Source organism: Carassius auratus, chromosome 6 (genome assembly GCF_003368295.1).
Source record: "Carassius auratus strain Wakin chromosome 6, ASM336829v1, whole genome shotgun sequence".
Taxonomy (NCBI): domain Eukaryota; kingdom Metazoa; phylum Chordata; class Actinopteri; order Cypriniformes; family Cyprinidae; genus Carassius; species Carassius auratus.
In genome coordinates this window covers 4673040-4699731 of record NC_039248.1, presented here as the reverse complement: position 1 = coordinate 4699731, position 26692 = coordinate 4673040, and the positions used below count along the sequence as shown (strand labels likewise).

Below are 26692 nucleotides of genomic sequence, written 5' to 3'. Positions count from 1 at the left end.
TGAGAAAGACCAGTTGAATCAGAGGATCTTGATGAATGGAAAGTCAAGGCTGAAGGCCTGGCACAAGCTTGGGGTGGTTTTTAAGGCTCTTAGCTCAGCATCTTCTCATTGAATTCCTGAATCTAAAAGAACCGCAGACTGCAGGTGGGTCACTGATGTGAGGCCTTTAAGGTCTGAAAAGGTTCCTGGGAGCCTAGTGTTATCAGATAGTGTGCATTTGGTTGCTATGGAACCAGAGGACTGTTCTGTTTTTTTTTTTTTTTTTTTTTTGAGGTGATAGTTGCATTTTGGGGGGAGGGTCCATAGACCCTTTGGTTAACTAAAGGGGTGTTAGATAGTATTTTTTAAATATAACAAATAGTTGTGTGTCTGATTGGTCCAAATGCTACATATCATTTAAATGAAAATGTTCCATGTATTCTATTGTAGCTTTCCACTTCTGTTATTTAAAATATCTTACTCATTTTCTAAGTCTTCCATTTCTCATTAAATGATATATATATAATAATATATATATATATATATATATATATATATATATATATATATATATATATATATTTACATTTGTCTAATTTTAGATGCCCATCAAGATATATTTGCCTCACTATTTCGTTTGTGCTCCTTAAACATGTTTAAAAGTGATAAGAGTTTGCATTTGTCCATTCATTGTCAGAATACATTAATGCACAACATTTTACTGTCCATGTTTTCTACTGTCCTACCAATTCTGTATTGGATATTTCTACAGTTTAGGTCTAATCATTTTGTATTGGATAGCCTAATTATTTGCCACTATAACAGACAAGTATGTGAAGATTATGTCAATTTTTTTTATGATAGATTATAAGATTATAGACAAACCCACCCAATGACTGCTCTCTCTCTCTCTCTCTCTCTCTCTCTCCTGTGCAAGTTGCAACAGGAACTCAACTTCTTAAAGCTCATCTCGAGAACCTGCATCTGCGCTCTGCGCTGAAGCCCTGCGCGTCGGAGCGGATCTCTGGATGTGGTTTACAATGGGACCGGATCTCACCTTACAAACTGTCGCACGAGGAAAACTAACATTTACATTAAACACTGAGACGAGCTGCACTTGCAAATGGATGTTCAGAGAGACGTGCTACGTTTTATCTGACACTGTATGAAGCTGCTTGTAAAGCGTAATTTCGAAGTTTAGTACAATGCGGAAACGCAAGGCTTGTTTTTCAATTCGGTCCACGATTTTACGGTCCAACTGACCTTTATGTAACTAACTGAAAGCGCGTTCGTCTGCGATCTTGCCTGCGAGCATCATCCGTGGAAAGCACTTGGAATCAGCATCACCAATGGCTTGATCATCCGGTTCATTGTCTTTGAAATGGATGATAGATCCAACAAACTCCTTTTAGTTCCTGTTTTGACCGTTTTATTTGTCATGATCGGTTATCAGTACATCTGTCCAGCAGGGAGCATGTCCTGTCGGTTCGGTAATGGAGAGAGTTCTCCGTTCTCCAAATATCCAGCAGACGTCAAGAGAGACTCTCCGGATCGGGACGAGGACGCTCCGTTCAGATTCCCGTCTAAATTCAACTTCACGCGCGAGGACCTCTATCGCCACGTGGATTTCGACATCAAGGGGAACGACGTGATCGTGTTCCTCCACATCCAGAAGACCGGAGGAACGACGTTCGGGAGGCACCTGGTGCGCAACATCCACCTGGAGCGCCCGTGCGACTGCCGCTCCGGACAGAAGAAATGCACGTGTCACCGGCCCGGTAAAGCGGAGTCGTGGCTCTTCTCGCGCTTCTCCACGGGATGGAGTTGCGGGTTGCACGCGGACTGGACCGAGCTCACGAACTGCGTCCCTGCTGTGATGAATAAAAAGCAAAAGAAAGACGCGCCACTCAACAGACGGTAAGTGTGTGGGTGGCTTCTAAAGAAAGTGATTTCAATTTCATTTGGTGAGACTTTAAATACTAATTAATACTTTAAGTAGGCTACCATTAAATAATGTAAATCAAAAGCTGAGCTGTGGGGGAGAACGTGTGAGGTGCTGGTTTCATCATCTGCAACTCCTTTTTGCTTCATGGTTTAAACTTTGATAAAACATTCGCATGTTTGTTTTAAAACCTAGCTTACTTATTCCTAAACGGTGTTAAGTAGTGTGAAGTAGGCGTTACAACTTTGTGGTATTACACCAATAAAAAAAACAAAGATGTTTCTAATTTTGTTCATGGATTTACTGTACTGTGGTATTTTAAATCGTCATGATGTACCGAGATCTTTCTTCATTTCAGAAGAGTGGTGGTCAAACATGATGGTGGTTCACCTCACACAGTCTTACAAATAAAGGTTCTTTATTGTCATCCGGCTCCACAAAGAACCTTTAACATCCATGGAACATTCTCACTGGACAAAATGTTCTTTGTAGTGGAAAAAGATTCTTTAGAGTGATAAAGTGTTCTTCACGTTAAGAAAAATAATGCTTCTTTTAAGAACTGTTTGCTGCTCATTTCTTCTTGGTTAAACTAATAGTGTTGCAACTCTCCCTGTGTTAAAACACATTGCATAGAACGGCCTGTAGAAGTTGATCTGTAAAACCTATGTATATTATTTTTTTTTTAAAGTTGTTACCATTTATTATGAATGCATCAGCATAGCATGCGTTGACAATGGCAGCAAATGATATATCTTTATTTTTTTGTCAGTGCATCACAGTATTTTTGCTAGTTTAATGAGTTTGGATCCTTCACTGTGTGTCTAAAAATGATCGACATCTGTGAACATCAGCTCCCTGCTGATGGCCATTCTGAGTCATGCAGTTTTGAATATGTGTGTGACTGTAAATATGTTGCACAACTCCTTATGTTAAACTAACTAGTTGAATGTCTACTGTATGACTTTACTCAAGTAAGATTTATAGGGACATTCCACCCAAAAATTACAATTCTGTCACCATTTACTTAAAGAAGATTTTTTGATAGAATCGTTTAAACCCCAACATTCTTCGAAATATCTTCTTTTGTGTTCCACAGAAGCAAGAAAGTCAGGTTTGATGAATTTGGGTGAACTGTCTGTTTAACACTTGTTCATTGATTACAGTGAGACAGATTCAGTTTGATGGCAAGGGCCAGTAAACGTTTATCTTACCAGGCCTATTCATGCAATAAAACACACACCTCTTGTAACATGTTTGCAGCCACATGAATATTCCTTGTCAATACCTTCCTTGTCTCAGTCGGCCTTGCAGAGCTTCTTCAAGCATGTTTATGATCCTCCTCTTTACCACAGAATATAAATCGATACTCTCAGCTGACTGAGTCAGAGATGCACAGGGCTTGTACACACTATCATTATAATGTTATTATAGACAAGAATAGCCAAACTACTGCATTATTGGCTGTATGCACCCTGTTATGATGTGTTGAAATTGCTGAGATCACAAAAACAGCTTTTTGCTAGGTTTAAGGTGACTGGACGTCTCATTGTTCATTAGTTTGACAAAATAGTCCAAGTGTGATGCAAAAACTGCTGCTACACTTTTTGAATAATAATGTTGGTTCTACACACTCCAAAAATAAAGTTTTTTATTGCCATCTGAAGAGTCTTTAAAATTCATGGAACTTTTTCCATTGCACAAAAGGTTCTGTATAGTGGACAAAATGGTTCTTCTATGGCATCACTGCAAAAAAGCCTTTTGAAACATTTATTTTTAAGAGTGTGTGGTTCCATTAAGTAATTTCAACATCCATGGAAACTGTCCTTTGCTAAGATTCTTCTGTGGCATTTTAGACCCTTTAGAAACTTTATTTTAAGAGTGTAAAGAAAGGTGCATACATAAATGTTGCAACTCACGGTAAATCTTCAGTTGAACACTTTATGTATTGCACCGCAGCTTCTCACTTTTCCGCATGCAACAATAGATGTGGTTTCATTTACATGATCGTGTTACATTGAGAGGTCTATGGCAGACAATAGTAAAAAAAAAAACCCATCTGCTTCCACGATTCAGGATATTAATCCCCTCCCCGCATACACACACGCCTGAATCTCTCATCTTCTAAATCCTCTGTTCGTCCGTGATGCCTCGTCAAGCAGGCACTCCAGCATTCAAGCAGATAAAGGCAAAATGAGATGTGATAGACCAAGAGAAATAGCTCTGAGATCCAACTTAAGACACATTAATAGCTTTTATTGGGTACTTTGTGAAGACAAGTGCTTCTGCAGTGCCCGTCCCCTGTAATCATGCATTATTGCTTTGGCATTTGAGATATTATGTTGTAAGTAAAGATGCAGGACTGTGGGAAACGAGTTCATGTGTGCATTGGAGAAACGATAACCTATGATGAGTGTGTGTGTGTGTGTGTGTGTGTGAGATGAGCACTTGTGTGTGTATGCAAAAAGCAGCATAAGGCATCAGGCATGTTTGGAAATGGAGCACTACAGGCATTACATTAGCAATGCATGAAGGAGTGCAGCATGTCCTATGTGCAGCGATAGAATAACAATCCTTTATATAGACTGCTTGGCATTCTCACAATAGAAGCGTGTTCTGTTGGTGTCTCTCATTAATCTAACTGCTTCTAGGGTATTTAAAAGGCTTGCTGTATTGTCAATTTATGTTATTTATTTATGACTCCCTGAATATCCATAAGGAAGCAGTGGGAAAACCACAATGAGAGCTTTGACCAGAACGCAACAAAGAAATGGAATTTAAAATGTTAGTCCACCTCAAAAAAAAAAAAAAAAAAACTTTGTCATTGATTACTTGCACTTATGTTGTTCCAAACTGTTATGCATTTTCATTCAAGAATGTTTGTAACTAAACAGATTCCCATTGAGTTCCAATATATATATATTTGTAAAAAGGATTGCAGGATCGTGTATAAATTAACACATTGAAGTGCTGTTTTGGACCCCATTGACTTCTTGAAATATCTTCTTTTGTATTACAAAGAAGGTCAGATTTGGAACAACATGACTGTGAGTTAATTATGACAGAATTGTGATTTTTGGGTGAGCTATCCCTTTAAGTTACAAGAAGCACAAATACAGGGTTGGCCTGTTTATTTCAAGTGAATGTATGCCACCATCTCTCTCTCTCTCTCTCTCTCTCTCTCTCTCTCTCTCTCTCTCTCTCTCTCTCTCTCTCTCTCTCTCTCTCTCTCTCTCCACCCCCTTGCTTTCATTTGTGATAAATCCTTGCTTCCAGCAAGGTATTCTTGAGATGCTTGTAATCTTCGGATTCTTTCAGGAAGATTAGTGCAAGCGAGAGCGGCAATCTCATCATCTGAGTGAGAGATTACCATCCAGATTTATGCAAAAGTCTGTGTCTTAATACCAGTTGTGTGTCCTCCCGCTGCTCTGGGGATCGCTGTCATCAGCTCCCATGGGTTTATTCTTCATGTGTTTTTTGTCGTGCCCTCTGTCTTTAAGAATTCAGAGCATGGAGGTTTTTTTAATGAAAATCAGGCTGATGATACCCATCACTGGCACCAGAACTCGAGAATGGGTTTCCTTTTCAGTATGCAACCACTGTGTAATACTTTACATTTTCTTCCAGCTTTATCTAGCAGAAAATGTTATTGTGCAAGTGTGAAAAGCACTTTCATTTCAATCAGTTCTCGGTTGTGTTACCTTTAAGTATCAAACTTTTTCTCAGATGCTTTTCTCAGCATTTCTTATGAGAAATGGGATAAAAAAAATAAAAAAATAAAATTAAGGTTATTATGATTTTTTAGCTCACATTTCAGAGAAAAAAGGTCATTATTGGCATAAAAATTGCGATAATTATTATTATTATTTTTTACATTTATTTTATTTATGAGCAAAAAAATAAAATTATTTATTTGTATTTATTTTTATATTTAATATTTTATTTAGGAGCAAAAAAATAAAATTTAAGATACAAACTCAAGAGTTCAGAGTTTTTTTCTCTCGCAATATTTTATACTTCACAATTTTTTTTTCTCAGAATTGCTAATTGAATCATTATAATACTGAATTCTTTATTACAATCCTAAAATTATATCTCATTACATCTGAGTTTATACTGTATATAATTCTGAATTAGAAATTCTGAGCAATTAGCAAATATGATATGTTATAAAAATGTAACATTTTTCAAATGTATTGAAATGTAATTTATTCCTATGATGCTAAACTGTATTGACAGCATCATTACAGTCTTCAGTGTCACATGATCCATCAGAAATCATTCTAATGTGCTGATTTGCTGCTCAAGACGCATTTCTTATTATTATCAATGTTGAAAACTGCTTTATATTTATATGGAAATAGTGACATTTTTTTTTCAGAATTCTTTGATAGTTTAAATAAATTACTTACTGAATAAAAGGATTAATTTCTTTAAAATGAACAAAAATGTTACCCCAACTTTTGAACAGTGGTATATAAACAGGAAAAAAAATGTTGTTTATCTACAATAAAAATATAGAGCTATACAGTATAAACCATATTGCAAAAACATTGCTGTCAAGCAAGAATAATTCACATATACAGAGATCTCACATTGATTCAGCTATACTCATAATCATTCACAAAATGTCAAGGGAAAAAGAGCCTTTTCATTATGTGAATACAGAGCTGTGAATTTATGATCTATTTTATTTCAATGACCGGACACACATATCATCAGACCAGTCTGAAAGATTGTGCCTCTATCACATGTGGCAATAAAATAACGTTGGCCCGGTGACACAGCGTACCTTTAAACACTTCAGGACGGATCATATATTATAAACTTTGAGACACACTGTGATTTGACCACCAATCAACTTAAGAGCCAATGCAGAGAGATATGAAGAGAGTGCAGCACATAGCGCTTGATGCCAGAGGTGTGTTGAATCTGGTCCAAGAGCCTTTGAGCTCTTAAATGCTATCTAGTTTCAGAGTCCTTATGCAAAGTCAGGAGCCGATTTATGGATGAACACACTGCACACGTTCACTCTCTCTCTGTCTCTCTCACACACACACATACACTGTCGCTGCCTTTGTTAAATTCTCCTTTTACTCCATTTCCAGTCTTGCATCCCCTGGGGTTTCAGCGTCTTCCAAGAATAGACTACACTCTGGTCTGGGATCAGCAGTGAGGCACTGTACAGGCTGCAGTGAAACTGATATGTGTGTACTAGTCTCTGAGCCTATAGGTCATTCTTTTACACACACAGCTGGCTAGATTTGCTTATAGTAGTGGCCTGTTTTTGACTAAAAGAATGATTTACACATCTGCAACAGTACAAAAAAAAATCACTTTATTAATCAGTATTTGTCTCATTTTACAGTCAAAATATTAAAATGTCTTTAAAACAAGATACATTTACCTGAGAAGCAAAGTGATGCTAGTTTTCACGAAAAGTTATCTTGAATTCAATTTATGTATCCTCCCATCAGCAAGTAGTGTTTTCTAGTTTTTTTTATTTAAATTACAGGAAGATTTATTCTTAAAACAACAAACTGCTATTTGCAAATGAGGTAAGAAAAATAAAACATTAATTTATTACATAATCATTAAAAAAAAAAAAATCTTAATGAAATGAATTTTAGTGAATTTATTAATGAAATTAGTAAATTAACAAATAGTGATTCGGTATTTAAAATTCTGATTTCTCTTTAAAACAGGGAGAAGAAAAAAACTGTGGTAAGAAAAATAATACTTTAATTGACTAAAAATGCATTTTAAAATATCCTTATATTATGTTTTTTTGCTCCAAGAGTGAATTGACAAATAGTGTTTTTTGTTTTTAATATTAATATGACAGCAAATTCTGATTTATGCTTAAAACATGAAAAAGTTTGTGAATGTGGTAAAATAAAATGATAATTTACTACAATGACTAATCATATGTAATGTTGCTCCAAAAGTACATTTATGATTTTTTTAAACAACAAACAATAATGATTAAGTTTTTTTTTTTACTCTGAATCTGTTTGAATCTGCTTTTTAAATAGTCTTCTCACTTGACAAAGATAGGTTTTTATTTTTAATTTATTTCAATATTTTAAGATCACTTCCTTATCATATGAACAATATATCTGTATCATACTGTTTATTGGACGATATTAGATATTTAATTGCTATAACTGGATTATTGCTATATGTTCTGTAATAGTGGATATATAATTGTGCATGCTCATGTTTTTATATTTGGATTAGCTAAACACTCACTTGATAGTCCTCTTTAAAAATGCTTATTATTTAATAACACTGTTAAATGCAGTTTCTAACAAATTTCAAAATGAATTTGAGCATTTATAGCATTTTTTTTTATATTGACTTATATATTGGTTATTGGCCATTACATAAAAACATTATTGAGTCATGGTTTAGGCAAAAATTATTTTAATATCAGTGGATCTCTATGATAGTTTATCAAATAAAGCACACAATGCACAGGTACTGCTCATATGAAGGTTGTGATTTGCCGTCTCTAACACTAGTTCCTCGCGTCAGTGCCAGATGGAGCAGGAAACTCTGAGTGAGGCTTTGGCTCAGGCTTATTCTTCTAATAGTATCACAGATCAAATTGGGCAGCAGTGAGAGTGTCAGCATCTTTGTGCAGCTTTTATAGTTGAGTGTCAGTCAGGAATCCAGTGCCAACCAGTTGGCATCAGCTGTGAGAAATCACTTCCTTTGCAGACCTCTTTATCAGAGAGACAGAAAGACATGGTTTTCTATGTGTGTAGGTGGACAGGAGACGGACGGAGAGTGTGAGGGAGAAGACAGAGAGAACCTGATTGTCTGAAAATACATGATTTTTAGTTTGCCGCAGTTGTATGTTGTACTGCGGATCAGCGTAGTGTTTCTGTATATAAAAAAAACATTAAGGATGGTTAAGTTGATGCAAACTTTACTCATCGGATTGTTAAAGAGATCATAGAATTTCCTTTGTCTATGTACTTTGAAACTTATGTCTGCCACACTCTAAATTTGAAAAGATTATATGAAGAATTACATGATGAAATCATTATTTATTGTAAATCATCATAATTCAGCACATTTGCATATTAGAATGATTTCTGAAGGATCATGTAACGCTGATTACTGGAGTAATGATGCTGAAAATGTAGCTTTGCATCACAGCAATAAATCACATTTTAAGTTGTTTTAAATTGTAATAATATTTCACAATTGATCTAATGTTACCCACACTTTTGAAGGCTGGATATACTGTAAATAAATTAATGAATACTTTGGGGAGTAATAAATGGTAATGAATTCATTTAAAGAAATTTTGATATGAACATTTAAAAGTCGTAGTTTTGTTGTTCAAATTAACCAGACATTCAACTGATCGAAGCTTTTGATCGCTGTATCTTGCTTTCATATATTTGTACCTGAATAATTTCACATCTGAGTGCTCTTGTGTGGGCACTTGTGTTTTGATTGTGACAGCTCGAATGGCGAATTCCTGCAGTGATAACTGTTTCAAAACACAAGTAATAAATAAGCAAGACATTATTAAACCAAACAAGGTCATGAAAGCGTGAAGTGTCAAACGTCTGAGTGGAAATTTAAATTCGAGCACAGACTGTTTACTTTGGGGCCCTGGTGGCATGAGCACAAGCATTTCATCTGTCTCAGCGTGACAAGCACTTCAGTACAGCTCAGAGTCTCACGACAATACCTGAGCCAGAATAGTTCATCCAGACAGTTATTTACTTCACTAAAGACAAGTGCAAACTTCAGCAGTGATTTGCACAATATATAAGACTGATCTAACGCTAGCATTCAATGGAAAAATCAGACATTTTTTTCATTTTGCTTGGGCTTTGCACATTGGAAGCTTGTTTCCACCACTGAATGAAAATAAAAGAGGTAATTGAGACTTTTTCATCTCACAATTCTGACTTTTTTGGTGTGATCTCGCAATTCAGATTTTTTTTTTCTCAGAATTGCAAGATATAAACTCATAATTGCAAGTTATGAAGACAGAATTGTGATATTTAAGAAAATAATACTTTTTTCTCAGAATTTGACTTTATAACCTCCAATTATGAGATTATATCTAAAAAGTAAAAAAAAAAAGTGCTATTGCAAAAAAAGTCAGTATTGCGAGATGTAAACCCTGCAATTGCGAGACAAAAGATAAATTTGAGATATACAGTAAACTCGCAATTGAAAGAAAATAGTATTTTTTTCCCTCAGAATTGGACTTAATACTCACAGTTATGAGATGTGAGATGTAAACTCATACGTGCGAGGAAAAAGTCAGAAGTGTGAGATAAAAAGTCGCAATTACCTTATTTATCTTTTATTCATGGTGGAAACAGGCTTCCTACTATTCTCAAATTTCTTTGAAAAACAATGTTTATTCATTACTTATCCTCTTGTAGGAAACCTGTTAAGAACCCATGAGAGAAAATGAGTACCTCTGTGGTTAAAATGCTGACACGTGCAGATATTGCTCAAACACACACAGGAGCAATGAATAGATGGTTTTTCTCATATGTGCACGGGGGATCACAGCGGTGTGTCTTGTCTGCGGCTCACATGATAACAGATCAAAGCAAACCTCCTTCCATCAAAGCCTTTTGTTGCACAAATGAGCTAAATGAGTGAACGAGCTCTGCCCTTATCTTCTCTGTTGTCCTCTTATTTTAGTATGTGTGTAGGCACACTTTTCTTCTGCAGTTTTATATGTTCCCTCATCAAATGCTAATTATCAAAACATGTTTGATACATATAGTAGGAGGAATGGCAGCAATTATCCCTGCTTTAACATGCTTCTGTAGAGAACACAATTGTACCATATTAACTCAGGGGCCACGTTGTGTGACTGAGCTGATTGTTAAAGGAGTAGTTCACCAAAAGATGTAGATGAGTTTGTTTCTTGTTCAGAACAGATTTGGAGAAACTAAGCATTACTCGCTCACCAATAGATCCTCTGCAGGTGAATGGGTGCCGTCAGAATGAGAGTCCAAACAGCTGATAAAAACATCACAGTAATCCACACAACCCCAGTCCATCAGTTAACATCTTATCTGAGTAATATGTCGCAGGCAAACAAATGAGTTTCCTGAGAATTTCCATATCGTGAATTCTCATCCCATCCCTCCTTCAGCTTTTCAGGACTATGAGATCTGTGCGAATGTGAAAATATTCAGTTTTCAGGAGCAGTTCATGTAGCTGGTGAATTCACAGCAAATTACAAATCTGTGGTTGTTTCTTTGGTGGTGGATTTCTCTGCCTTCCTTCATTGTGTTGTTGGGGCTACAGGCTCAATTTTGTTTAGCCCTGATCCCTGGCAGTTTTATTGACTTTTGGCCTGTTTCAGATTACTTTTAAACTGCTACTGAAGAAGAAACTAGTAAGAAAGTCAGAGGAAAATGGGCTGCTATGCTGTATGATAGTGTCTGTCTGTGTCACTCCTGTTTGCAGGCTTTTTGTACTCTGAAATCTAAACTAAATAATAATTATTTATTAGAAATTTAAAAATCAATAGTTTGGAGGAGTGTTTTCTGTGGCTTGTTTAGAATATCACAGGCAGTTAGATGATAAAATTTAGATACATAGAGATTTTTCAGCCTACAAAATAAAAACTGAAAATGTCCAAAATTGTATTAGATGCTGTAAACTGATATGGTAAAATGTCATGTTTAGAGTGTGCTTTTAAAGTATATAATGCTGTCTGCTATTAAGTCAGCATGACTTTATAATTGGCTGCTTGACAACTCGTGTGAACAGACGACAGGCTGGCATCAAGTTTGATTTACAATGCCGCAATTAACAATCACTGTCTTGTCCTCCATGCAGTTTGGTGGAAAATGAAAATGATTAGCTGTGCAGTTGAAAGTGATCTTGAGTTTTTATAATGGAAATGTATTTGAAGTATGATGGTTTTGTCAAAGGATGCCGCAGACAACTGTAAATACAAAAGAACCAGTTATTAACAGGATGATGACACAGAATGGATCTAGAAAGGAACACCAGTTTATATTCATATTAATTAATGGCAACAAAAACATACATTCTTAGACTTTGGAAAGAGAACTTCTTGTAGCTGACAAAGTTGTGCATTTTTCTGAACAGAGAGTGGCTTTGGAATTCCTGAATCTAAATTGAGCTGACAAACAGGATGCATAATTGTAATTTAAATTCATTTAGTTTTAATATATATTCAATTAAAAGTAGAATTAAAATGTAATGATATTTACAAAGCTGTTTGCTGGAAGTGTAATTTTTACTAATGTATTTTATTTTTAATTGTTAATCGTAAGCATGTTATTATACATCCCAGCATCTGGTGGGATTCGGCCAATTCCATTTCCAGCTCCTGAATTAAAAAGAGAGAAATTTGCCCACTCCTGTTGGCAGGCTAATTCAACAGTCTTCAATTTCCTTTTGCACACCCAAATAATACTTATAATACACAGTTCTGACATATGGCGGTCAGGTGGTAACATCACCATCAACTAGATTTTGAAAAACTCCTTTTAATTCAAACCAATCTGCTTTAGCTGTGAAATGTTGTAATGCATAATCACCACAAGAGGTCATTAAACTTTCCTCACTGATTTCACAGAGCATTAAGTGAATCCGGGATGACAGAGTTTCCTATAGCTTTGATTTTTATCCTTTTATATTTTTCCCCATCTATTCCCAATCTCATTTGTGTAAGAGCCTGCAGCAGTGGCGATAACTGCGGCGAGCGGCCGATGACTCAGCACATCCAGACAGAAACGGCCTATGGGGCGTTCATGCTTTGCTGTCTGTATGGAAATGGCAAGCTGTTCCTGCCACAGCCTCTGCAATTGATGATATGACTAGAGCCGCCGCATGCCTGATGACTGCAAAATCTGCCATCTGCTTTTCTTAAGTGAAAATTCTATTGAAAGGAATGTGCACTTTCCGAATATGCTGCGGTTGAGAAAAATCTGTAAACAGCACAGTTAGAAGTATTCCTGAGCCTGCCATAGAGAGCCAACCAGTGGATAACCTTAAAGCACTAGTTCACTCAAAGATTACTCGCCTTCATGTTGTTCCAAACCTGTTGGACTTTCTTTCTGATTTTAAAACACAGAATTTAAAAAAAAAAAAAAAAATTCATAGGGCCCAAGAAGAAGTCAAATGGACAAATATAATTTAAAAGGAAGTAAACGCTGTAACCAACAGGGCACTCAGTATTCTGGGAAGTTTGTGTGCATTTGGAATCATATTTTTCAAATAAAGCCATGGTAACACTCATTTTATATACAGCACACATAGAAAATTATATGAATATGACAGTGGGCAAATGCATAAGGCACAGTATAATGTGAAATTATGAGTTTAAAGTTTAAAGCACTCAATTCACACAGACCTACCGTCACACAGAGAACACGTGTTCATGCTGGATACACATACACACTTCACAAGATCTCACAGCAGGATTCAACTGAATTTCCAAGGTCTGAGAAATTAAATGTTCATTAGTCATTCAAAGATTTGTTTAAATTATATAATGCGTATTTGCTTAATGCTGATGGCAAACAATAAAGTATTATAATGTTTGCCTTTGTATTACTAATAACATAAAAGCAATCGTTAAAATACTTTCAGTAAACATTCATTCCTTTGTTTAACCATTCTATTTGATTATTGGACAGACTTCTAACCGTATTAAACAGAAGTGTTAACGATGACAGTAAACAAGGGAGAATGTGAGCATGTTAGAGCCGTCAAAATAAAAGTCCCACCTCAAACACACCGGCTAAGCGGAAAAACTTAACGGCCATTGCCGATATTTGAAAAATGCCAAATATCGGCCGATATATCGTCGTTGGCAATATATCGGTCGACCACTAATCTGAATCTCTGTTTTATTTACAACTTATACATTAGATATTTTTTTACAGTAATTGTTTTTAGTTTTTTATCCTTGCTCATTGTAATTGAAAAAAAAAAATAAAATACAAGTTCCATGAAGGACAGAGAGTCGTACTGTTTTGGAATAACTTGAATAAATAATGACAGATGTTTCTTTTTCAGGTCTACTATCCCTTTAAGGTCTTTCTTGCAATATTCTCTGCTGAAGTGGACCCTCATCTTGGCTGTCTTTTATCAGTGGAGTTTAAATGTGCTGTGAAACTGCTTTCCATTCAAGCAAACACCCTGCTTAGTGAAACAGAAGATTTTAAAATCATCAGTTAATGTTAACCCAGTAGAGCATGAAGCACCAGAGCAGATGTTGCTTCTGAAAGCTATCCTCAAATGAACCACGGTCGCAGTCTTAAATGTATTAAATCTATCATCTATCTATCCATTCATCCATCCATCCATCCATCCATCAGTCCACTATCTATCTATCTATCTATCTATCTATCTATCTATCTATCTATCTATCTATCTATCTATCTATCTATCTATCTATCTATCTATCTATCTATCTATCTATCTATCGATTCATCCATCCGTCTGTATGTCTGTCCATCCATCCACTATCTATATCTTGACTAACCTTGCTTTTGTGGCTAAACTTCAATGACATAAACATCTTTGAATTTCACTTTGTTTTATATTTTGCTTCCTTTCCTACACTGTAAAAAATGATTGTGATTTCACAGTAAAAGTCTGTAAAAATGCTACAGTAAAACCTGTTAAGTTGTTAACAGTAAGTCTCCATACTATATACAGTGAATATATATAATTATGTTTAACATAATTTTACAGTAAAATACTGTTAAAAATACTGCTTTTGGAAGTTCTTTTCTTATCAGTTATGTACATTAGGGTTTAATCTTACATCTAATGTTGTAAAATTAATGTTATTACATTATAACAGTATCATGTGTGTTACCATGATGGTGTTTAGTGTGTGTGTGTGTGTGTGTGTGTGTGTGTGTCTGTGAATCAGACTGTGAAACTTCTATAAGTATTGCCCTCCTCAGCTCGTAAAAAAAACTGTTTGTGATGAGCTTTGGTTCATCATGTGACTTTCTCATCGCCACCCGTATTTTTGGTGGTTATCATTGCATTACAGTGGTTCAAAACAGATATTAGTACCTCAATATGTTTGTTTATTAATATTACATCAGTTAATAAAATTTTATTTTATTGTGAAAATAAGTTAAGTCTGTAAAACCTAAAATGTTGCTACCATATTTTTAATGATGAAGGTCTGGCAACCACAGCTGCTGGTATTTTTCTGTAAATGTCAAATGTTTATGTTAAATCTACTTGAAATATAAATGTATTATTTAGCTACAGTCTTTGTCTTATTGAGCATAATATGTCATTCGAATATATATAGAAAAAAAACTGTAACCTTTAATGAAGATGTATACAAGTAATTCTATGTTCTGGTTTATCTTACTGGGGTTCAGTCAGAACACTTATGAAGTATCACTGATTGATCAATAAACCACACAGAAGAACTGTAAATGACATTTTGTGACCTGTAACATATACTATAATAGAAATATTCATATGACCTGTGGTTCTTCTGATATATCATCTGTCCAATGAATCATTTTGAAACACAGATATCACATACTTTTCAAATGCCAGAGATAGCAGGGACGTCTTGTGTTCTGCGTTAGATAACTGTGTTCTCAAGATAAATTTATCTACAGAATGACAGCTGTCCCTGTGCGATGACATCAGCAGGGGACGGTGAAGATTAGAACTGTATGGATTAAATATTTATTAAAGATTTCAGTTTACATATCTGTAGCCTTTGGACCCAAGAACCAGTCCTTATTCAGGACAATTCTTTTTTTCTAAAAAAGTGTCACCTGTTTCTTTAATGTCTTTGTTTCAATTAACAGTCCATTGATGCGATATAAGAAAAACACAATTATATTCTGTTTTGTTTCCTGCAGGTTTTCAGACCTGATTATTCTACAACCGCATTATAGATGAAATAGTATTTTAGCTTTTTTTTTTCTCTCCTTTATACAGTTTTAGTATTTTAGCTTTTTTTTGTCCTTTATATAGTTTTTTCATACAAATTCCAGTTCTTTTACATTAATTGTTTAAAAAGACTCAAACAGTCCTGAACTTATGAGTTTTCGGTTTAAATCAGTGTAGTGTTGTTATTTTTAACAGTAATTGAAATATGGCACAAAAAAAAAAACTATGTTAAAATTTGAAATGTTTATCCAATGCTATTAGATGTGCAAACTCTCTTTTTGCATAAAAAAAGTTAATCTGCATCTGCATTTGTAGTAGTTTCCCCTTCAGATGCAAAATTTATGGGAGGAGAATATTTACATGAATCATGCAAAGTGATTTACTAATGCAAGGGTAGGCAGTATACTGATATTTGAACTATTATTTAACGCCCCAAAAATGCGTGTCCTAACCCATTTGCACCTGTGTTGTTAGTAGATTGTACTCACCTGATTATCCAGCTCTGCTTCTGCGACTCAATGCACTTTTTTTGGTAGACTGCTTTGATCTTTACAGTGTTTGTTAAATTGCGCATTTTCAGTCGCATCAGCCACAGAACTTTCCACTCTCATCAGTGCTTTTGTGGGATTGCGCTCTCACACTATTGCCCTGTTTAGTGAATCTGGCCCTTGATGTTGAAAGGAATTTCCGTTAGCATTTTCAGTTAGCATTAGCATAAACTGGCGTTCTAGCACACCGCCTTAGTAATTAAATTCGGTTGATATCAGTAGGTATTTCAGCTGTCCAGGAGGCACAGAACACATTATCCCTCACTCTGGTCATTTAAGTAAGTGGTCTAATGTGCTATCCGCTCTGTCAGCCACCACATACAGACCTTTTTTTCTCACTAACTAAATTAGCATCTGTGCTAGACCACTCACTTAGGCCCACAGAAACTTATGGACTTCTGAAATTTTCTCTGCCTGTCAGTTTGCAATTTCTCTGAATTATGCACAGTCAATCAATGGCGAATGTGGGATCACTCTATTTTCAGTAGGCTATATACAGTATTTGGGCTAAATATGATTTGCTTTATGATTAGTCTCTTTGATAAATTTAAATGTCCTTGTTGAATGTAAATATTTTTGTACCTTGCAAATTTTTTGCATGAATTGTTTGTTTCATAATAATTTTACTGACTGAATACCCTATAAAAGGCAGTTTAATGGAAACTTCCCATTATAGCAAACCACCATATATAGCGTGACAACATGAATTGTACACAGAAACTGACTTTAAAAATAAAGCTACCCTGAGAATATATACACAGCTAAATATGACAGCTAGCATCAGTCTCTTATTTATGCGTTTACTTAAAAAAATAAATGAATAAAGTGTATATTTATCAGTGAATGTTCAATGAATTGATGAAGTTCATTATAGTGATTAATTCCCGTAATCTGTTACTGCCAGCCGGGTAGAAAGTATTACTGTCATTGATTGTATATCAGTAATGAGAAGAGACTGCCTTCTTCTGAGGAACACTAATAGTCTTTGAGCGGACTACTTAAATGGTGTGCTTAAAAAACAATTTCAGGAGATTAATTAGCACACCTCCGTGAAGTTATAGAGGAAGCTTTGACTCTGTCTTAATAGATTGGAAATCTGTCTTTCTCGCTCAGTCATGCTTTTACAGGGTTCCCGCGGTCATGGAAAACTTCATGGCCTGGAAAATAAATGGAAATTAAATTTAAAAGTCATAGATGGAAATTTCATATATATATTTATATATTTCATAAAAAGCTTTTGATAGCTAGATATTGCTGTTTGTTAGTGATTGTATAGAGTATAAACCAGTGAGTGGGACTGCAGTTTTTTCATTGAAGGTAACCGTCTTTGTCAGTCACTGGGTGGTAAATATTACAGATCCAGATTCAAACCAACACATATTCTTGCCAATGCAGTTTAACGGTTTTTACTCTACTTAATTAAAATAATTTTTATATTTCAGTTTTTTCTATTATTTTGGAGGGATAGAATGTAGAGATATTAAAGAATAGTTCACCCAAAAATGATGAAAATTTCAGGATTCAGGCTATCCAGATGTAGAAGATTTTGTTTTTTCATCTCAACAGATTATAATAATTTAGCATTATATGTCTTGCTCACCAATGGATCCTCTACAGTGAATGGGTGCCGTCAGAATGAAAGTAAAAAAACATCACAATAATCCACAAGTAATCCACACCTCTCCAGTCCATCAATTAATATCTTGGGAAGTGAAAGCTGCATGTTTGTAAGAAACAAATCATAAATCAAAGTTCATAACAAATTATTACAGTCCTACCAGTGTAGAAGTGTGTACCCTGTTTTCACATGTACTGTAAATGGTGCTTGATATGTGCATATATCTCTCCATATTCAGAAAAGAAAGCAATATTATGGATAGAGGATTCGTATTTTAGCTAGAAACGAGAGGCCAGATGTTAAAAACGTCTTGATGTATATATATATATATATATATATATATATATATATATATATATACATAGTACTATGCAAAAGTCTTAGGCCACTAGTATTTTCACCAACAGTTATTTCTATCTTTTTCTGTAGCGTGACAGTTTCCAAACATTATTTTTGCCATTAAATGTAATAATTCAGTGAGATTTTTGTTTGCACAATGAGTCTGACAGCAGCCAGTGCTCCACACAGAGACCCGATCTCATAATCATCCAGTCAGTCTGGAAAGACATTCTGATGGCACCCATTCACTACAGAGGATCCACTGCTGGTAATGAAAGTGACCCCATCTTGGATTGACTTTTTTTTTTTTTGTGAACTATTCCATCTGCTGCTGCTGAATTGCTGCTGCTGCTGGTTATCGCTGTAGTTGTAGATTATTCCTGCTGCTGTAAGCAAGTACAACATGCTACTATCAATGTATACAGCAATACAGTGCTGTGAGTATTGAAGACATAATGCTGCTGTTCAGATAGCATATAAAACCCCTGTAGCAGATCTATACAGGTGGAGCTGGGGAAGGTGGGCTTCAGATAATTCTGAAGCGTGCTGCAAATGTGAATACAAGTGAATACAAACCAGTCATTAAAGGGGGGGGGGGGGGGTGAAATGCTCGTTTTCACTCAATATCCTGTTAATCTTGAGACCTATAGAGTAGTACTGCATCCTTCATATCTCCAAAAAGTCATTAGTTTTATTATATTTATAAGAGAAAGATAGTCTGTACCGTTTTTTCCTGGAAAAACATGAGCGGCTGGAGGCGTGACGTGTGGGCGGAGCTAAAGAATCATGAGTGCGAAGTAGGCTTTTGCGTTGAGAGCATTTGGAAGCTGACATTACCGTGAGGAAAATAACATCCAAAACAAACCATGGCTAACAGTCAGATTCAGCGTATATTTATGATCCAGAATCAGATCCAGAGGCTGAAATTGAACAAGAGCAGCATCAGCAACAACGTCTCTATGTGGTATGTACTGAAACTGTATATATTTGCTTAGCGGTTTTGGAAAATGACTAAGTTCCACTTTATGTCGTCTTTTTTTTTTTTTAAGCTGCACATGTGAAGTGCAGTTTGATGCCAACATCGCATGTTGTTTACTTGATGTGCTTACGCGCTGATAGCTAAGTTAACAACACAGAGATATTTGAAGCAGTTTTACTCACCGCCTGCGGTTCCAACACACGATCGTGACCCTTTTTCGTTGGGACTGCATCATCCTTGAGAAATAAACGATGTGCAAATCCGGCGTCAAACTGGGCCTTGTTTGTAAAACAAGCATCTTCGAAATGCAGGGAACAAACAAAAACACTTGCACAATTCCGTTGACGCTCTGTAAAAATAAACTCCATCCACTGGTCCCTTAATGCTGTTTTTTTTATGGTAATCTGTGCAGGGTTGTCTTGCCCTGGCAACCAAAAACACACTTCTTTTGTGACAATTCGTGACGCTCTCGCTCTGATCAGTGAATGTCTCGCCTCTGCTATACGGGAGCACGCGCTCTTCCAGCAGACGTGCCCTCAGGACCCATATAAGGAAATTCCACTCCATCTAACATCACACAGACCCATACTCGAAAAAAACTTTCCGAAACTTGTGACAAACCTGAAGAGGTATTTTTGGAACAAAAATACTCCTTCAAATGTACAACTTAATTTTTGAAACTTTGTCCATGTTTAGCATGGGAATCCAACTCTTTAACAGTGTAAAAAACTCAGTATGCATGAAATAGCATTTCACCCCCCCTTTAAAAGTAAATTATTCCATTGTCTGTCTGAATACTTGAGTTTAGTTACCGTTCAATATTTATGCGCTGCTTTAATTGATGCACACAAACCCACATTCATCACTTACACATACACAGAGTCGGAGACTGCAGATTGCAATGCACACACATAAACTTGTTGTCAATACTTCCCTGCGATCTTTGTAAATAAAAAAGCCTAGATACTAGATTGCTACATTATATTTTTCAGCGTTGAGGTGGCGCTGTTTTTTAAGTAATTAATTGTTTGTAGAGAGAGATGCGCGGACGCAGCATGCAGGTAAAGCACACACAACTGTCACTTCTTTCTCTCTCGATTGATCAATTGCTAATTAATTTACAAATAAATTGTATAATTAATTCAAGTAAATGTGATCTTACTGCACTATTTTATCTCTGTGTCCGATTTGATTTGAAGCAGGCAGAATACTATTTGTATACACACACACACACACACACACACACAGTATAATCCATAATAAATAATAATTAACACTTTTATAGTTAACAATTATCTGAATTGTAATATTTTTCTGAAATCTTTTTTCCAAATTTTTAGTACAGGATTAAAGTGTGTCTTTTTCAGAGGAGTGAACATGGTAATGACTGGTTCATGTTTGCCATTGACCTGAGTTTGAATCTCGCTCAGTCTTTCAGATTTTAATTGCATCTAGTAGGCATAACTAAACAAATTTAAGCTTCTGAAAGACTAACCCAAATCCATTTATAAAGGTTATTTTGGTTGAAAAGGCCTAACTGCAAAGAATACTTCTCTTCAGTTTAATTAAGTTCTTTTTTTGAATACCTCTAAAACACTTTGAATGCTTCATGGATATGTTACACAGTAACAGACTGACCTCTGTGCAGCCTGTGATCAGCGATCTGACCTTCATTATCATATCATATCCTGCTCGGCTTGACTGTATTGAGCGGGTTAGCATTTGACAGTGCTTCTCCAATAGGTCAGTGCTGAAGAGCAGATGGATTACCATAGTGGAGCATTATTGATTTCACTGCATTATAATGCCATAGCCAGTATGACATTCTGGGCCGTAATTTGAACGTGATGTGGCGGATCACTCGATAGATCTAAGACAGATTGGCATGAAATCATATCCCAACGTATCTCTTTACACCGAAATTTAACAGCTCCCTGCAAACTAAAATATGAAATTCATACCTAAGACACTGTATTTTCAGCATTTGTTTTTGCACGTCATGTCTCTGGCACACATAAGAAAATATTTGCTTATAAGATGTAAATTAATGTTGTTTTTCTGAGTTTATAATCTTATGGATGACTTGTGTCAGTAGAGATACGCTCAGCCCTTATTGAACTGATTGGAAATAATGCAGGAGGTAACAATCCCAGCAAGAGGAAATGAGACAAATGATGAGGAACTTGTTGACAATGAGCAGACCACATCTCACCACGCGTTCGCTCCAGCATGAGCACGCTATTCTGGGTGCTGAGCGATTTCATTGCAGAGCGAGAAAATTGGATCTTTTATTGGGGTTGTTTTTCTCATTTTCTGATAAATATAATTTGGAAACTTGTTTTCTCTTTAAGGCTCTGAACTATTAATGGCAGAAGTTTCTATCACCTGTATTATTTCTCTGCCGCATTCAGACTGTGTGATTGTAATGTGGTTAAATCAGGCTTTGTAATGAACTATGAGTGAATTTTCCTCTTTTCTCTGATAGTTTAAATCTAAATATTAGAAACTATAGAAGCTAAATATTTTCCATATAATATTTTATACACATTTAATAATCATTAGAATTTATATTTTTTCATATTTTTGTGAGAATGAGTTCAGTAGTATTTTTTCAAAGAAAATTCTGTTGTATTGTGAAATAGTAAATAATATTATAAAATAGTATGATATTATAAAATAACTGTGTTCTGTTTATTATTTTCAGCATCAGTACTCCAGTCTTTAGGATCACATGATGCTTCAGAAATCAGTCAAATATGCTGATTTATTATTATCAGTGTTGAAAACAGATGTGCTGCTTTATATTTTTGTGGAAACTTTGATCAACTTATTTTATTGAACTTATTTTTATGAATAGAAGGTTCAAATGAATGGCATTTATTTCAAATAGAAGTCTTCATTTGATAAATTTAAAGGGTTAGTTCACCTGAGAATTAAAATTTGTCGATCTTCTACTCACCCTCGAAGCATCCTAGGTATATGTGACTTTTGTTGGGGGTTTGGTGCCTTGCTCAAGGGGGGTAAATAAATAAATAAAATAAAAGTGCATGTGTGCATCTGTAATAAAACATCCCTCACATGGCTCTGGGAGGTGAGTAAATGCGCCCTGTATTGAATCCATCTGTTTTTGTAAGATAAATACCCAGATTTCAAACATAATAAACACCTCAGGTGAGTAGAACATGGATGATTTAAAAAGTTTCATGCATCCTTGCTGGATAAAAGCATTATTTAATTTTTTTTGAAAATAAAAAATAATCATCATCCGACCTCAAAACTTGAACAGCAGTATATAAAAATGTTATAGATTTGCAGAATTTTAGAATATCCTCTCTTTTCCATTTAATGACAGAAATGTGAATGGAACTTTTTTGTTTTTCTGTGAGAAAAAAGAAATGGATATTTCTAGATCTGTTCTAGATCCCTCACCTTCTGTGTTCTCTTCACAGGAACTTTTACTACATCACGCTGTTGCGAGACCCTGTGTCGCGTTACCTGAGCGAGTGGAAGCACGTGCAGCGCGGCGCCACGTGGAAGACAGCACTGCACATGTGTGACGGGCGTCCTCCCACTCCAGACGAGCTGCCGGCCTGCTACAGCAGTGAAGACTGGACCGGCGTGTCTCTGGAGGAGTTCATGACCTGTCCCTCGAACCTGGCCAACAACCGACAGACTCGCATGCTGGCTGATCTCAGCCTGGTGGGCTGCTACAACCTGTCCTCCATGAGTGAAGAGCGGCGCGCCGAGCTGCTCCTCAGCAGTGCCAAGCGCAACCTGCTTCGCATGGCGTTCTTCGGCCTAACTGAGTTCCAGCGCAAAACACAGTTCCTTTTTGAGAGGACGTTCGGCTTGCACTTCATCACCGCCTTCACTCAGATTAACGGGACGCGGGCGGCCGGGGTCACGGTTGGGACATCTACCCGGAGGCGCATAGAGGAGTTGAACGCTTTAGACATGCAGTTGTATGAATATGCGCGGGAGCTTTTCTCACAGCGCGTGCAGTACTGCCACCATCAGGAGCGGCAGGAGGAGAGAGAGAGGAAACGACAGCAACGCAGGAGAATGAAGGAACAGAAAGCTTCACAGATTCAACAACAGGAGGATGACGAACAAAAAGACTTGGAGCAGGAAAATACGGAGTTAACTGGGGTGACGGAGGACTACAGCAGTCAGGTGGTGCGGTGGTGATTCTGTGCTCTCTGGTTCCGTTCAGAATAACATACGACTCTTACTAACTTGATAGTATATAGTATGCATACTGTGCAGAATATGCAGTATACCTACTATCCACTTTAAACAGTTTTTTCCATTGAACCGTTTTGGGTTCCCCATTGAACCTTTTTAGTGAACAGTTCTTAAAATAAAAATTTTTCCTTACTTTTAAGAATATTCAATAATCTATTGAATCATTTCTACTATAAAGAACCTTTTATAGAATGGAAAGGTTCTATGGATGTTAAAGGTTTTTCATGGAACTTTGCATGTCAGTAAAGAACCTAAATGTGCATTCTAAAGAAGTTTCTGTATAGTGGTTATTGGATTTTGAAAATATTCTTCACACTACAAAAAAATGAAATATAAAAATATTTTAAGAAAAGGTTAAGTGAAAGGTTCTTTGAGGAAGCAAAAATGGTTCTTCTATTGCATCGCTATGAAAGCCTCCCTTTGGAACCTTTATTTTTAAGAGCACGCTGAAATGGAAGAACCAATTAGATGGAGCAAAACAAATGTGGATGTTTTTTTACTTGACAAATGTGGTGCAATGGCCAAATATGTCCATCTGATGCATGTTTACATAGCTCAGTCGTTTAAAAATAGCACAGATGGAGCACAAAAAAACACACAATGTGAATGGGCCCAAAGCAGTATGTGCTTCACCTTCACTTAAGTGAGCATCATCTACACATTTTTGGCACTGATATGTGCTTGTTTGTCACTCTAAAACTTTCTTAGACTATTTATTTTGCTGTCCTAACCATGCATCATTATGTAGTTGCAGTTTAACCATGTAAAGATTAAATAGTCAGACAAATTCATTTTTGAAATGAGAGAGTTTATTTATGGAACAGGTTTAACATGGTTTTCCTAAAAAAGTATGTATGGATGACTAAGTACGTCTTTCAAGTAATGTCTTTTTGCATATCAAATATGAAACAGTAGGCTTTATAGGGTTAGTATTTGTATTTAGCTTTGTTTCCACTACTCGAACACCCTTGAATTGCAACTTATTATTTGAGAACCACTGCAAGGAATGAGGTTATCAAACAGTGCAATGTGCTTAAGTTGACATTCCTTTCTCAGAGTCATCAATGAAACAGAAGTAAGATTAACTGTGATTTTCAGTTGGTATGCACAATATATCGGTACCATAACAGTTAGCTGATATTAAGGATTTTTGCTAAAAGGCTTCCTTCCACAGTTGCCATCCTTCACAAAACTTAATATCTACAACTGTTTTACCACTGCAAACTGTTTCAATACAAGCATTTCAGTCAAATGTAATTTATGCAATATTTCAAACCTTTTACCCATGGGAGAAAATCGACCCACCACAACAGTTGATTCTGTGGGAAATAATGGACATGTCCAGGAGAAAGAGGACGTATGGTCACCCTAATTTATGGTCAAACCAGTAACCGTTTCATCCCTAGTTTCCATTCACCACTATAGAAGTTTACCCAACTAATGATTACCAGAACCACAGAAATGTGAAAAAGGCTACTTAGCACTGTTCAATGCAGTAATTAACAAATCTCAAAATTAATCTACATTTCCGTACTGTGTTATGATGTTGTGATGCTTAAAGGTGCTGTATATGATTTTTTGTACTAAAACTGTACTAAAACCAAAAACGACCATGTTTACAGATATATAAGAAACATGAAAAGCAATGCTACAGCAAGTCATTCTACTTAGAAATGTGTGTTCCATGTCGGAATGTCTGTTTTTGTTTTGGTCTGTGTGATTCCACGCTCATCAGCTTACAGTGCAAGGCCTGTCTCCTTCAATGGTCAATTGCGCTCCTGCTGTGTGTCCTCAATCTGGCAACCTGCATTGAATGTCAGTCAAATCTGAGGAGGAGGCTCTCCAATATTTGGAATTAGCTGTCAGAATTACATACTGAACTTTCAAATTCACTTGTTGCATTAAAAAAAAGAAAGTCTTTGGTGTAATATTTATATAATTTAGGTAAAATACTATAGTGTTTTAATATCAGCCATAACATTAATATACTATTTGGCTTATTGGCTTATCAGTATAATAAGTTACAGAATTTCAATATCAGTCAAATATTAAATTTTAACATCTACTTATTCACTCATTTTGTTGTTGGTTTGCCAAAAGTTTCAACATTTTTGCACACAAACGACAAAATATAAATGTAGGTTTCCAGCTTAATAACTGTTATGTGACAGCCATGTAGCATACTACAGAAACATTTATCATGTGTGTACTGTGTCACTGACTTGTACTGCACAGGATTCAGGTAGTAAGCTATTATTCTATTCTGAACATAGCCTTTTAAATTTTAATTTTAGATTAAATTATCCATATGATTTGTCATTAGAAACCCTTTGAAATAATAATACTTTTTAATAATTATTATATTAGTGCTACCAGTATTATTAAAAAAACGGAATTGTAACTTATTTGTAAAATTTCAACTTTTAATTTAGTGCAATATTTTGCAATTGCAAAATTTAAGTGCATTTTTCACTAACAACTGCAACAGGATTTATATGTATACATAAATTACAATTGTGACCATCAACATTTTTACTGATTCTATGGCAACACCGAACAAACTTTAGTCATTATGAATTTATATATTAATACTAGACACCTTAAAGATAACGTGGACTAAAGATCTTTATTTCTTTACTAGCTTCTCCTGGTGCACACAGGACATTAACTGCTCTGGTCATGTGACAATTTGCACTAACCATGTGAAACTGCACATAGTCTAATGTGACCTGTGAGATTAAATGGGTTAATGATTAGATTAAATACCACTATAATAGCCAATAAACTAATCTAAGAGGAGCAACAGCTGAATGTTATTCTAATGAAAACTGGTTTATCTCATTTCTATCTCAACTGTTGGTTTATCTCAACAGTTCTCTGTCTGTTCTTCTGTTTTGGAAAATATTAAAATAAGGGATGTGTACATACACTGGACACACGGTCCACTAGACCAGAAGGTCTGACTAGACCAATTTGTCTACTTGAATCTTTTTACGTTTGCTTGTTTTTCTCAGTTTGTAAAGTGTGTGAGATATTAAAAATGAAATGAATAGTATGAGAATGACGTTCGCATGGTCACAACTACAGGTGTAAATCGATTTGTTTTCCAAGTGTACTTATTGAGTCAA

At 35.7% G+C, this 26692-nt stretch overlaps 1 protein-coding gene across 1 annotated transcript; it reads left to right on the top strand.

Annotated features, from left to right (window-relative positions):
• The first annotated feature begins 588 nt into the window (after positions 1–588).
• LOC113091573 (heparan-sulfate 6-O-sulfotransferase 3-B-like) lies at positions 589–26692 on the top strand. Its single transcript, XM_026257140.1, has 2 exons — positions 589–1896; positions 22769–26692. Exons 1-2 carry the CDS (start codon positions 1361–1363, stop codon positions 23505–23507), a joined length of 1275 nt encoding a protein of 424 aa, XP_026112925.1. The 5' UTR covers positions 589–1360; the 3' UTR covers positions 23508–26692.